The sequence below is a fragment of the Myripristis murdjan genome, chromosome 16, assembly GCF_902150065.1.
Source record: "Myripristis murdjan chromosome 16, fMyrMur1.1, whole genome shotgun sequence".
Classification (NCBI taxonomy): domain Eukaryota; kingdom Metazoa; phylum Chordata; class Actinopteri; order Holocentriformes; family Holocentridae; genus Myripristis; species Myripristis murdjan.
Genome location: NC_043995.1, coordinates 16,279,681 through 16,295,058, shown reverse-complemented (window position 1 = coordinate 16,295,058; position 15,378 = coordinate 16,279,681). Strand labels below are relative to the sequence as shown.

The following is a 15,378-nucleotide window of genomic DNA, read 5'->3' as shown; positions in this document are numbered from 1 at the left end:
GTCCACCTTAGAGCAAGCAGTCAGAAATATGTAAAGAGGTCAGGGCTCTGTTGCACCGGCCGCCCGTCTCAGGTGTGTAACAGGCTCCACATTCATTCTCATGCCAGGTGTTCCCCCTGCTGACCAAATGGAGACGCTGCTTGCCAGAGCGTTGAAGAAACCTACAGTATGTGTCTTATCAGGCTTTACAAAACTTAATAGTGTAATATGAGCTAATGTGAAATCAAGCTTGTAGTTTGTAGGCCTATGTTGTATGAGCCCCCTGAGAGTACAGCCCAATTTAGACAATCTGTATGCAATCCTACATTCATATGGATAATGTAGTTTTTACAAAATAAAAACAAATATAGCCTATATATTTTTTAAATTATTTTATTACAATCATGATATGAGCAAAGCATTGAAAAAATGTAGGCTACACAGTAGCTTCAGTTTTTGTCTTTTGCAGTGTAACCTTACATTGCCTATGCTATTCTAATCTGCATTTCATTCATTAAAAAAAAAAAAAAAAAAAAAAAAATCAAATGTATAGCGTAAATGACACTGAAAATATTAATACGTTTTATGAGTAACAGTATCAGTCATAATTTAACCTATAACATTTTAGCGGTTGGCCTACATGTTTTGCAGGGGGGGGGGAAGATAATAATAATCGTGACTATTATCAGCTGGCAAGCCTGGCGTGTATTTTCGGCCCTTTACCACCAGATGTCGCTCTTTACCAAGCCACTTTGAGGACAGCCTGAGTGAGGTCCATGATAAATAACCGCAGATAGGGCGTTGAAGCAGGGCTTGGTTCTGCCAGGCTCTACCCATGTAAATCCCAAGTCTGCCATTGGAGACCTGAGCAGAAAGTGCGTAGGCCTGGAGGACGCAGACGCAGGAGATATCGGAGGAAGGCGCCGACGAATGCAGTGTCCATCACTTTAGCTGATGTAACTAGATAGCGTATGTTGGAATCAGTTATTATATTATAACACATTTTGTCATTTATAGAAGCGAAAGAAGGCGTGAAAATGGGACATACCGCAATACCTATATTGATGGCTGTATTGTCCTACTGCATGTGGGAAAACGTCGAGGTAAGAGCAGCAGAATTGTAACAATATGTAATTATGGCACACTGCAATTTTGCTGTTTGTCAACATGATTTAATGACACAATGCTGTATTTTGCTCATATTTATATCAGCCATGCCAGATTGTTCCTGTCTCCTTATTGCTGACACGCACCCATATCTAGGGCAGATTTAATTTGTAAATGCATGCGCCAGCACTGTCCACCAGTGCATATATGTCAACAAGAGTAATGGTACGTTACATCGACGAAAAATGCAGTGAAAGTGGCGGATATTGGAAAATGCAAATGCTGGAACAAGAAAATGAATGGATCATACCACATTCGACATGATTGTATGGCTTTGTATGGCCTGACTGTCTGCGCCAGAGCTGGGCCTATTATTAGACATGAAAATTATGATATTGGCTTTTCCTGTATCTGGGGATGGAAAGCATCCCATCCCATCTGGGACACAGCCTTGCCAAATGGAGAAATCGGCTTGCATCCATCCTTTAGGAGGGGTAGTGGTGGTGCAGCTCTTTTGAGGGGATGTAGGATGGAGTCATGCATATTCAATCAGTGTTGTATTACATTTGGTCTGCATAAAAGGCCTCTGATAAAGAATAGGAACAAAACAAACACGTGAATCTTATACAGATTGAGATAAGAATTTACTGCAGAGTGGCAGGTGCAGCATATCCAGAAGACTATCTCCTGCCAAATAATTGCATCATTATTTTTTTTATCATTATTATTATTATTACTCATAAGCCTTCCACATGCACATTAATGGGCTGGTCACACAAGAAAAGGCAAGATAAATGACATTCTGGATGCAGATGTTGCCTTTGTGTATTTACAAAGCGATTCCAACAATAGATAAATGTCATGTTATTGCACATGGATGAATGTGATTGAAAGTATACTAAGGAGAAGTAGGGGGTCATTTCATAGGCATCTGTCTCTGTCAGTGGGCAGGAGATAGAGGATAGTGAATGTGCCCTGTTGAGAGCGACAGATCAATGGGCCAACCAGCATCAGTCACTCCCACCTCCCTCCACTGTCATCAGTACTGACAGCAGAGCCACAGTTTGATGAGCTCCACTGTTTTTTTTCCCTCAGTAACTCATTGAGTCACCGTCTTCCTTGGTAAAAGTTGAGTTGTTTGTGTGGTGGCGGTGGTGGTGATATGTGTATGTGTGTGTGTGTGTGTGTGTGTGTGTGTGTGTGTGTGTGTGTGTGCTAAGGCAGTTGAGTCACAATGCCTCAGCTTGCAACTCTAGTTCAGGTCAAGCACACTTTCTCCTGGATATGAGGAGTGAATGAATTCGCTCTTGAAAACTGTTAGGCAGAGTAGATAGAATACCAAGTATCATGACTGTTGGTTGTAAGTACCCCAAGTTGCTAAGAGGATTTGTGAGATGTTTATTTATTAGCCATCTTCCACAGTGGGGCTGTATTAGTCATAAACCTCTCTTTTCATAATAATTTCACTGCTGTAAGAGCCTTAGCAGGATTACTGCTATGCTGAGGAACAGGGTTTAGCTTCATACAAGGAGACCTGCCCATGAAGGTTTACACTGAAGATTACACTGTGAGAGGGCTGGCTGGCTGGATTACACTCTGGTATTAGTCCTAATAAAACTGTCTGCTCTCCTTAATGTAGTTGACATTCATTCATTGGAGGTTTGAATTGAGCAATTTTGTTTTGATCTCTCTTTTATCATATAGCATTTGTATTCGTCAGTGCCTTGGGCTAACTTCGCATCAGAGTATAATTACATTTGTAAATTAAATTTCCAGACAGGATTCCACAGCATGTTTTAGTTTATGCAAGTAAAGGCCCAATATTCTTCCAAAGCCATACCCCAATTAGAAATATTCACCTACAAGATCATGAGTTGCTATGATGGGGTTGACACCTTGTTATCAGGTCATGACAGATGCCAGAGTACAGTGCTAGATGAAAAACCCAAGCTTTAATGACACTTATCTGTCGCAGCACTGAAAGCATTTAGCTAACTAGCAAAATGAACAATGCACATCCTGATTCCCGTAAATATGAAAAGATGACATTTTGACCACCTTCACAGACAACCTTTTCCTCAGTAGTGGTGCAGATTGAAGTTTTGAAACATGGATGTGTGAATACATGACAGGAGACAGCAATGGTTGCTCGATTTCTAAATTTAGCCCTGGTCATTTTGTGTGTTAGTAGCTTTGAAATGGGTTAAATAAGCTCTTTGATTTCTGCTTTCTCTTTGAGATAACAGACATTTACATTACTGTATTTAACATAGAATTAGCATTTGCATGGCCATATCTGGAAGGAGTGGCGATGTTTAAATGCAGATATGCAAACAAACAAGTTCACCAGCCAAGAGAGAACTGTATGCTCAGCTTTAGTCAAGCAGCTCTGTATTTATCAAGATAAATGACTGCAGTGCGAACATGAGCCTGAGCACTCCAATCCAGGAAGGCTGCAGAAACACTAGGGCTGTGAGGGTAGACCCAGAAACAGAGCTGTCTACAGGTTCCAGAAAATGCACTTCAGAATACCAACCAGGGCCAGCACGGAGGAGGACAGAGGGAGAGAATAGAGGGTTCATGTGGAGAAGGCAAGTGGAGAGGGAAAGGAGGCATATTTAGAAAGGCTGGTTGAAGATTAAAGAGAAATAGTGAGTCACTAAATCGCTGTGTTTGCCCCTCCCTCACCCCCCCCCACAGCAATTTCAGGCCTTGTGCTGGAACATAAGCATAAAGACTCATGCACCTCCTACCCCCATCTGCCTTTGAATGCAGCAGCACAAGGGGGATTTGTATTAAAAAAAAATAAATAAAAAAATAAGGACAACCAGATTTCTCTCTCTCTCTCGTTTTCTCTCTCTCTCTGTCCCCCTCTCTCACATGCACACACACACACACACACACACACACACCCACACTCTGCCCTACACTTACTTAATTAATTTTAGAGCCAAGAGATAATCGGGTTCCACTAATGGGTTCCCGTGTGCTTGCTATTCTCTACATGTGTGCCAATGGGCATAAAATATAGCATTTTATTGTATCTTTGTTTCCTCTCCAAGATCTTGAAGTGAAATACACAAGACCTGGATTAAATCCTGCAGAGTCACTGTAAAATGAGACACATTGAGAGAGGTCCTGTACCAGAGGAAAAGGAATGCTGTAAATGTGGCTCAGCAATCGAGTCATTACCCGAGCTGACAAGTGAATGAAAGACATCTTGTGAGCCATTTAATGCATCGTTCAGGCCGTTGCTGCAACGCTGAAACAGTGCCTGGTGTTGTGTGCTTCAGAGGGCTATCAGGGGGTTCACTGCTAATGTAAGCACAAGTCATTCAGTTTAGAGAAGCTGCTGGAAATGTTTGTGTGTCCGAGAGGTTAACCAGCTCTGCATAAAATATGTTGCCATTATGCGCACATTTGCACAGAAATCTTTCTCTGTTGCCTTTCTCAAAAATATGTCAAATTATGAGTGTCAAGTGAGAAGAGTTCCACCTGTCTATGAGTTAAACAATATTTGCTTACATGCCTCATCCATTTTTATCATGTCAGTATAACCTATCACGCATAAATAGATCCAATGCGTATGAGGAGCTTATTTCTCTGGCTCCTTAGGTTTTATGGCACATAATAAACTTTTTCTAGGTCACACCTCAAGGAAGAAGTTTTAAATTCACTTCTTAAAATCAAGTTCTCAGATTTATCTTAGTTTCTTCTTATCTTTGATTTAGGCTTCTTCCAATTTCTCATAGATTATTTTGCCTTTCATATTCCACCAACTGTGGGTAAGATATAACATATAGGTTAAAGGGGGGGTAGAGTAAGCCTTGAGTATTGGCAGCTCTTCTATAAATGCCTGCATCCATATATGCAGTAGCTAAGCTCACTCATTCGTGTGTTTCTGTGCTGTGGGTATGTGCACATGTGTTCTGTGTGTGTTCACACGTGTCACAAGTTTGGTCAGTGTCACCGAGTCAGGCAAGATGCTGGTATAGTCATCCTGATCACGTCCAGCTCCCGTTCCTCTCAGGAGTCTGGCAGGACAGAGATATCACTGCAACCCAAGGTCTTCACACCCCACATGACTGCCTCGGTAAGCCTAATGGGCTGGATTTCTGCAGAAAGTTTAAAGCTGGGGTGAACCAAGCTGTATAGTCCTGCAGCAGCCAGCAGGTTTCAGAGGCACTCCCTATGAAACATCTGCATTGTGGTGATAACACTTGTCCTCATGTTCAGGAGGAAAAAGAGAGAGAGAGCGCGCGGTGAAAGAGATTGAGGGTGGTGGTGAGAGCAGACGGCCCTGGCACAGTAGATGTTTTGAGGAACGGAGAGAAAGAGAGAAAGTGGGAAGGAGGAGAGTGTGAATGATGTAGAGCGTGTAGAGTGCTATGTGGGTTGCAGGGACGAGTGCATGTTAATGGGGGGAACCAAATCCTATGGCTCCTTAGCCCAAGTGCCCGAGAAGGCATGGAAATCCATCTTTGTCATGTACATGTATTCACAGGTGGCTTCGGGATGAGAGGAGGAGGAACGCAGGCTGAAAAACACTGTAGCCACATCACTGAATCTAGTAATATCAACTACCTCATATGGGCAGAACTGCAGCATCCTATTTCCATAATGGCCTCGGTTGCACGGCCTGAGAGCTTGTTGGATTGCTGCTTCCAGAGAATCTGATCAGACTGAAATAAGATTTCTGCAGAAAAAAATTGGTGAAGCAATTTTAGGATCAGGTTTTAGCAAGGAAATGGATGTCGGTCCCCTCTCACTCTGTATCCTTTGCACAGACTGGTGGTTAAAATACACACAGCTGCTGGAGGCTCAGAGTGCTGCCTTATTCAGTAAGACGACTGGCTCAATTCCTCTTTCTCACACAAAAATATGAATGTATCAAAGGCACAGTGACATTGACGAGTACAAATGCACAACAAAGACGTGCACGCTCACATAGGTCACACACAGATAACTCAGAAGTACACTGACACTATGGAAACACACATGAACACACACCCATTCACTGCACACAAGCTGCTTTATAAAGATTGCACGTTGCAGAAGGTGCATCAATTATTGAAGGCTATGGAAAGGTCTGGTCTCTCGTTTGTCAGCTGGGCTTTGGAACTTGTCACGCACCCCTCCGGCACGCTCCGACACAAACCCTCTCCTCATGCTACCTGGTCTTGATGCTCCTCTCCTCCCGGGCCACGTCCCAGCCTCACTCCAGCAACACAAAAGAAATTCCCCATGCCTGCCTCTCCTTTAGTCTCCTCCCTGCCCCTGCCCCCTCGTCCATACCTACCCCTCCCTCCTCTCTGTGTCTGCCCCAGTCTCCTCCATTCTCCTTTGCTACATCCCAGAGGCACCACCCCTCCCCTGCCCACTCGCTAGACTCTGCTCCCCCGCCTGCCTCAGCTGTTTTTCAACAGATCCTATGTGGCCAGTGTCATCTTTTCCCATTCCCCATGTATACTTTAATTGGTCCTGCATAATTCATGATTTAAACCTACCCTCATTTTATCATTTATTCTACCCTTTCCTGCTCTTGCCATTTTACTATTATTCTTCATATTTATGCCTGGGACACATCAAATTGACATCCAAGAACTAGCACTGACTGAGGCAGACAGTCAGATAGCCTCTTGTCACCTCACATGTCCTGCCAAAATTCGTCCATGAACACACCGCCCAGACAGCACCTGGCAGTGGGACATGGATGCACAATCTGTGTCTGTGTGAGAAGTAATAATTCTTCATGCCAGGTGGTGACAATAGCTTCAAGAAAGCAAACTGTAAGCCAAGAGATTGCAGAGAGATACTACAGGCATCCGCTAGCCCTTCATTGTCACGCCGGTCTGAATTTGCTCAAACAGTTTTGTCATAGAAATCAGGAATATGTCTGATGAGAAGGTGCAGCTGGCACTGGTGTGGTCACAGCTAGTTCTCACTGGTTAGCAAGTTTGCTCGCTAGTTAGCACAATATCAAAACCACTTGCTAAACTATCATTCAGAAAACTTTCTGTCATCAGTGGCCTTCACTGCTGATTCAACATGCTGAATTGGCCAGGAAGCCACTGATGGAAGCCAATAAGGCCTGAAGGTACTTCTGAACACAGACAGGCAATTGTCAGACACAGAAGGCCCTGCAAGATGTCCGACCTTTTGTTTGGTTTGGTGTGTCAGAGCGTTCGTTGTCAGTCTGGACAAACCCATTTAGATGCATCGACTCTACTGACTTTATTCACGTTCGGCTGTTCACTTGCTGCATCACATCCTATGTGGATGAGGTGTTAGGAGTGTTGCAGATGCCTGAAAATTCCACCATTTGATAGGGCATTAACCTAAAAGTCGACCCAATCATTAACGTCAAAAAGTCAAAGTTAAATTTAAAAAAAAGTCAGTGTTTTTTTTTTTTGTTTGTTTGTTTTGTTTTTGTTTGTTTGTGTGTGTGTGTGTGTGTGTGTGTGTGTGTGTGTGTGCACTGCGATGGAGCGCCGACGGCACCGACAGCTGCCATCTCAGCCCCCCCTACCATTTGATACTCTGAACCTGCTGTATATCATCAGTTTGTGATGTTCATCGCATTCCAGGACCTTTTTTGTTGTGCCCACTTTCCTTCAGTTCATTTCATCTATGTTTGCTTTAGTCAGTGATTTAATACATTTGTCAGAATGCTTTTTGACATTTTTGTTGTTAGAAGGGGTCTGACCTAGCTGTCGATGACCATTTCCAGTCATACAGGCCATGATAGTGAGCCAACTGAGCTTTCTGCGTAATCGTGAATATTCATTTTAGCCAGTCATTCGAGAAGCTCTGAGTTCCCCGTCCTTTAACCCACTGTGGGCAGTTCACACCTTTGACATCATTTTAGAGTCACTGACAGCTGCTCAGGTTGCATTGCAGTCATGTGACAGTTCTTGCTGTGGACTGTTGTAAAACCACTGGGGTAATGATGTTTGGGCTTCCTTTGACTCACTGTCAAACTGTCTCTCCCAGAGTTTTAAATGCCAGGCAACTGTCCACCATATTGTAACAGAGGAACCCTCTTGAATGAGCAATGAAACGTCTTCAAGATTACACAGCAAGTCCTGCGGCGTTGCTTGCTCTCTCTAGCTATGTTTGAACTTGTTGCATTCAGAAGAACAAGTTTAGTTTGATACTGAATATATTACATTCAGTGGATATTTGTCTGTACACGTGCACTAACTTGGAATGGAGAATGAGGGACAAAAGTTTAAAAAAAAAAATTGTATGTAATCCAGTTCATATTGGAAATCAGATTGTGAGAAGAATTTCCTCAAATATTGAAACCAAAAACAATGTCAGTGCTGTTTCTGTTTTTTGTTTTTTTGGTTTGTTTGTTTGTTTTTGAGGTATTAAATGATATATGGAGTGTATTCTTCCTTTAGGAGAGCATTCAGCAGCAAAACATTGCAGGAATCTCTCATATCTTCCCTTGAGAGAGAATGTTTCCACAACATTTGACCCAATGTTCACATCCTGTTTTGTTGTCAGCATTCAGCAACAGCACCATAGATTCTCCAAAGGCAGTATGGAGCTGACTCTGCCTATATTTTACACAGTATAATGCTTGCCGACTATATAGCACCTGGTTTGTGGTGTAAATAGCAATAAAAAAAGACACAGGAGCTGCTTTGGCTGTTCATAATCATCAAGAAACAGGCAGAGGCAGAAATGGCAAGAGAAGGTATAACATTTTTTTTTTTCCAGCTCAGGGTCATCACACTCAGCAAGGCCAAGCTATATCAGTTAACAGCCAATATTCGCCCAAGCTTGGCTGACAAATTGGATATTTCACATGAGTCTAGCTGCAGCTTGGAAAAAGAACGTAATAAAAGTACAAAGCACAAATGGAGATACCAGGCCCCGGTGAGGGGTCTTTTTACAGATTGTCTCCATGATTAAACCATTTTCCCTTCGGTTGGACAGTCTACGGAGACTTTATGGCCTGAGGAAATGAGATAATACTAATATTTAATCAACTGAGTGATTCTGCAGCACAGACTGGTAGACTGCACAGCCAGCACGCATTATCTCACCAGAGTGGCCCGGACTAAAATAACACTCAGAGGGCTAAGACAAGACAGGACATGTCAGCCTGGCATTATGTCAGGTTTTTTTTTTCTTCTGTGGAACTATCAAACTGTGCCATCTATTGTTACCGGGAAATGCCAGCCTCCCACCCAGTCCCTAAGTAGATATGTGCAGTTGAGCTGGAATATGATGAATACAGAGACTTAAGCTGCTGGCTTCAGAAGCAAATGTTTCACAAATCGCTTCCTCTAGTTCAAGAGGGACTGTAATGTATTTTATTTTCAGCAGTATCTCTGGTTTTGTTATCCAGCCATTTGATTTCTTACATCAGCCATATACCACTTACAGCACCTCGCCACTTATACCATTTAGTTTATTTTAAGTAAACGGATGCTTCGAGTGCAGAGCTCTGTATTATTTAGATTTTTTTTTTTTGAAAAATGTGTTCGTTTTCTTGCCTTTGTAAGTGGGCGGTTAAGTACTGGGCAAATTCAGAGTTGAGGTTGGAGGGAAAGACAGTGGGCGAAGTTTATTAAAACGAAGTGGAAAGATAAACAGTCGTGTTATAACATGCTGGCTGTGTAGCCCTGAAGCACAGGGAACAGAAGGGAAATGTGATGCATCATTAAGTCAGCCTCTGATTCACCATGAAGAGGTTTGCCCATGGCCACCAGTGAGCAGCAGTGGTATCACCAGAACTAAGAACAATCTTACACTGTCACTGGCGGTGTAAAGAAAAAAGTAATATCATAACAAAACAAAAAAAATAGTAACAATAATCTTTAATATTTTATCAATAAACAGATATTGCTTTGTGGTTAGTAGGAATGAGTGCCACTGCATCTGGAGCCACATGTGTCGTTAATTTTAATTATGGAACATATAAAAAGAATAATATGAAAAGATAAAAGAAAACGTGATATATTAGCACAAAGAGAGCATTTCTTATCAGATCAGGTGGCTTAAAAATTTTAAATTCTAAATCTTTTCATGCAGTTATTGAAAGTAGTTTTTTTTTTTTCCCCTGTCTGAAATTCGTACAATCTGTGGTGGGGGAAAAGGGAAAACTCTTCATAGCATAAGTCATTTTAGAGGCTTGTAAACAACCAACAGGCAGTTGATAAAGCAGCCTAACCACCCATTAAGCCAGCGATCGGTGACCTGCCGAGGCTAGCCTGACTGAACCAAACATATGGAGGCTCTTTCATGTGAGAAACAGGGGGAGAGAGACACAGAGACACATAGAGAGCAAGAGAGAGAGAGAGAGAGACTGAGTGACATGCTCGCAGTTCTGTAGGGAACCAGTTGCTACGGTAACAGGCAAGGTAGCTGGCTCCTGTGGGTGGTGTTACCATGGCAACCAGCCTCAGTGGCCAAGTGATGCTACTGAGAGGGAGAGCATAGAGGAGACTGAAGAGTGAGAGAGGAACTGAAAAATGTATGCATAAGGGTATGATAGGAGCAAGCGAGACAGATGTGAGGAAGCTGATGTAAAACGTGGGAATGTGTCACCAGGTACACGCTGAGGTAGTCTTTCATCAAGTAGCCCTTTAGCACAGCTTCTGCTCCTTTTGCTTTTTATGCTGTGAGGTAGGAAGCCGGCTCTGGCAGACCCAGCATCAGCTGGTTGGCCTGCTGTTCATTAAAAGAACACTTCATTACCACAAACAGTATGCCAGAGACCCTACGCAGGGCAGCAGATTTGGAGAGATGGGGCGGGGTAGGTCGTCCCCCCAATATGTCTTTGCACTGGGCTGGGGTCAAGCTAGCCATGCTGGGCTGTTTGAATAGCTACAGTGTATCATCTAACCTCTCAAAAGGCGTCCATGCTCAGTATGTTCTCACTGTGATGATATCAAATTCGGTTAGGCAAAACAATGAACCAACATGTTGAGAGAACTAGATTTACACATTATATGTTACTATTTTTCATCTGGTATAACCTGGACTAAATGCCTCCGGAATCTGGATCTGGTGCCTTTGCCACTGCTAAACAGCTGAATTATTTCTTTCCGCTTTTCTTTCACACCCTGCCTACCCCACCATCCCGCCTCTGTCTCTCTTCTGCATTTTATGTGTCTCACACAACACATACATAACCTCGACGCTTCATTTCCATATAGTGCATCTGCCAGATAGGCTGCCAGTGGGGGCTGGCAAGATGTGATCTGAATGGTATATGTATAAATGAGAGATAGAAGGAGAAATGTATATGAATGTTTTTACTTGTATTCCCTCTCTCTTTTTCTTACTCTTCCTCCCTCCCTCTACTGCAGGATATCACTCCATCTTCCACTAATTGTGCCGGAAGTCTCTGTTTGTGGCTCAGTCCCTCTACGGGGTTGAGAGATCAAGCACTGACTCATAGCTCCGTCACTGTTGAGATACATGCACATCCAACTCAGTTCATTACAACTTAACGTATCCAATGTGTTGCAACTTAAAGGGCACAATTATATAGTAGGTGCAAAGAATCACTAAAAAATCTGACATATAATACATAAACCAATGTACAACAACATATAAAACCAGAAACCACCTGATTAATAGTTGCTTATTTGATAGTGTATGCTTGGGAGAATATAGCTAGAATACACCCAAGTCCCAAGGGACTCAAGATACAAGATACTAAAAAAGTCCATCTTGACAAGTAAAACCACTGAGTCTTAAAAATCTATTAAAAGGATGATATATTCACTTAAAGTAGATTCTGTGGCTCTATAATAGACTGCATGAATTGCTAAGATGTTATTTATTTTATTTTTTTTTTTCACTGTATAAACAGGTCTGAGGGGGCTTCACATACAGACTGTAGGATGTGTAGTACTTAGGAAGAGATGAGAAAGTGAAAGTATAGTGTCTGGGGTGGGGGTGGTGGAGGGCATGAAACGCAAAGATGCATTTTATAGAGAGGAGAATAAACCGAGAGAGAGAGAGAGACTTCAGTGCAGATCATCTGCAAAGGCAGCTACGTCAAAGACAGAGTGAGGGGCTTGAGATGCAGCAAAGGCCCAGAGCATGAGATAAGAAGGAGGCAAGCAACATAAGAGAGGCGTCAGATCATACTGATGCAGCCTGCCTGCTGTTTGTTAGAGAGACCGTGGAAAGGCTGTCAGCCCTTAACTGGATGAATTATTTCAGCCATTTAACCTAAACATGCCCTCAATAAAGCTTTGAAATTTCCTTAATCTACTTAAAGCATGCTCAAGGACATTATAATGTTGCTTAAAGACCTCCAGTCTCCCCCTGAACAAAATATCCACTATTTGGATGCCAAATTTAAAATAACACCAGTTAAAGACAAAAAAGGTATTATCTTTTATCTGGCCCTCTCAAATCCTAAATTATGTAATTTCCTAATCTCCAATAACCATCTGAATTCAGCGTTCTGTTCCAGAGGTAGATTACCAATTCACACTGGTAAACAGATAACAGCTCAAAGCTTGTCTGTCTGTCAGTGAAATGGGCGCCACTGACTCGAAAAACACAAGGATGCAGAATAATGGGAACATTGTTGTTGTCTTTGTTGTGCTCTCAAGATCATAATAATCTATTGTTATATACAGTATTTTATCATTACTTTATGTTGCCTTATTGGTATTGTAGTCATTAAAGACAAGAGGTGCTGAACTATGTGGCAGAACAAACAATAAGATAGAATATGACTTTTGTTGATTGTAATGTATGGAAATGTTTAATAGAAATTAGTCAGTTAGATGTAAATACTTGAGCCTTTGATGATTACATGCTGATTCAGCCTCTTGAATGGGTTTACAGTATAAATACTAATTTGGAGGGCTTGTTTGCATTGTGCTGGTCCCTATCTGACTGCTGAAAAATCCCTGATTCAGTGGCAATTGTGTTGACATTAGGATGTTTCAGATGGATCTGCAGAGCTCAAATCTCAGCTAAGCCTTTGATTCCTTCAATCCCCCGAGGTAGCTCTTCAGCTTGAAATCACATCTGCAGGCTTGGCATTAACATAGTGGCATCTCTATGTTGTGATGCTGCAACTGTCAAGGAGCCTCACCACTGTTATGCAACAGGAAAAAATTCATCAGCAGTGCTACCAGAACTTCATTTCAGTTCGTCTGTGTTTAAGCATCTCATTTAAACAGGCACCGAATGCCTCCAGACTCTTCATTTGCCAGGACGAATTTCTGACACATTATTACTCAGCTGAGGTGTCTTCTGTGGGAGGTGTTGGCATAGAGAAGATTGTGAAAATGGCCAGCTACCCCTTGTATTTTCGTCTTTTCACTACAGGACAGAACACGCACACAGCGTGGTGTGATGATGGTCCATGAGTCAGAGGAGGTATTTGTTGACGTGGGAAGAGCAGAGAGGCAGACATGAGTGTATGACCAACATACTCAACACAACAGAACCATTATAATCTCCAGCCTGCTTCTAAATGTTGCTCAATAGAGGCTTTCCATGCAATTGAGAGAGATACTCATGAAACCACACTACACTGCTGCTGGGAGTCTCCTATGTTTTTCTTGTTGACTATAATAGAAATATTTTGATGAGCCTTACACTAACATATTGTGCAAGTCTAAACCAGAACACAGGTAACAGGTAACAATATATCATGTACACAGAAAGTAATTATAAGACCATGCTTCTCAGTCTCAGTATTTTAGTAAAATTTTGTTTTGCTTAAAACATGTGGACATGTGCCACTGAGATTAGATAATCCCAACTGTTTACAATGCTTATCAACTTGTTGCCCAGGTTTCTTGAATCAAATGTCATTTTCTTGATACTAATGGGCTGGTCTTTGTTTTTTTTTTTTTTGTTTTTTTTTTCATATTTGTTCTTGTTCCCAGAGAAATTCATGAAACAAGTGAAAACAAGTGCAATTGTCTCATTCCACTGGAAGATTATTTTCTTGTTTTATGAAAAACAAGATTTTAACACTGAATATGAGACTAGGAGACAGTACACTTTGCCCGTTTTTAACATTATCTCTATGTATTTGCCATTATATGACATGCCCATATATACCATTACGCTTGTCAATACTCTTTGTATCTAGCAAGAAGTCTCTTTTAATTCCCCCTATACCTGAAGATGCAAGCCTGGGCAGAGCAACAGCAAAAAAAAGACAAATTAAAGCCCCAAAGTCATTGCCTTTACCTGATAAAACTAAAAATAAGACTTTAAGATAAAACCACAAAAACTAAAGCTGTTGCACAATGCTCGGCCTGTGGCTGCATCGTCAGCCAGGCCAAGGAGACACAGAGCCAATCATAATGGTCTATTTAAGCATGTCATACAGTGGCAAGTACATAGGGATGAGGTTGGAAATCAGTACTTGAGCGTGTGTGTGTATGTGTGTGTACTAAATGCTACATAATGCATTTTAACCAACAGAGGGGGAACATTTTTTTTTTCTTTTTGCTGGTCATCACAACTACAAAGGCAAATTCTGGCTTACTGGAGAAAACTAGGTTGCATTGGTTATAGTTAGGGTTAGGGAAAGGTTGTAGAAGGTTGTTAATACTGAATGGAAGCACAATGTCCTCACAAAGATAAAAATATAAAAATAGGTTTGTGTGTGTGTTTGTGATGGAAAGAGATAAGAACAGAGAGATAGAGACAATATTTGTAACTGTGGTGTTTGTCAAGAGTTATCTGTGTGTGGCCATTTGTGATGTAGGAGGCTTGGGAAGGTGAAGCTCATTTCATGTGGGCAAGAAGCCTCAGGCCCGGTCCCATGATGCCATAGATCGGGTAAATCTGGCATCTGACTAAGGTCTTGTGATTCCAGTGGGAAACAGTGACCTTTGCAGAAGAGAGATAATTCACTCATAACTTCTTTGCTGCCACGGCCTATAGTATGATTCTTGGGAAAATAACCCTCGGCCTTGAGAAAAGTCCCCTTTGGGGCTGTTTATAGAGACCCCAGTGAGCACAGCTCTGCACAAACATTTTTCTGTGTCACTGCAATCATCAGATGGCTAGCGCTACCAGCTCTGAAGTCTCTGGACTCTCTCTGGCTGCAATGCCAACTGACATGTCCTGTATTTTAAGCCATACTTGAAATGGAATCAAATATCGGGAGCTGGGTTTTGGCTGCTGTTTCAGACCTAGATGACCCCTGGGGGTTCATGGTGATTATGGGGCCATCTGCTCCCAGTGTGCCCAGCTGGAGGCAGGACTGAAGTAATCTGGATTGATGAAGCCAGAGTTATAAAGCCATGATGTTAGCACATCTTCGTAACCAAAACCTTC

General features: G+C 42.1%; 1 protein-coding gene across 2 annotated transcripts in view; it reads left to right on the top strand.

Moving 5' to 3' along the window:
* The first annotated feature begins 829 nt into the window (after nt 1-829).
* Nucleotides 830-15,378, top strand: part of aplp1 (amyloid beta (A4) precursor-like protein 1) — a 35,583-nt gene continuing 21,034 nt past the window's right edge. For both annotated transcript variants that reach the window (XM_030073360.1, XM_030073359.1), the window contains exon 1: nt 830-1,082. In XM_030073360.1, the coding sequence (XP_029929220.1) occupies nt 1,017-1,082 (66 nt within the window). In that variant the 5' untranslated portion in view covers nt 830-1,016. The remainder of the gene's footprint in view (nt 1,083-15,378) is intronic.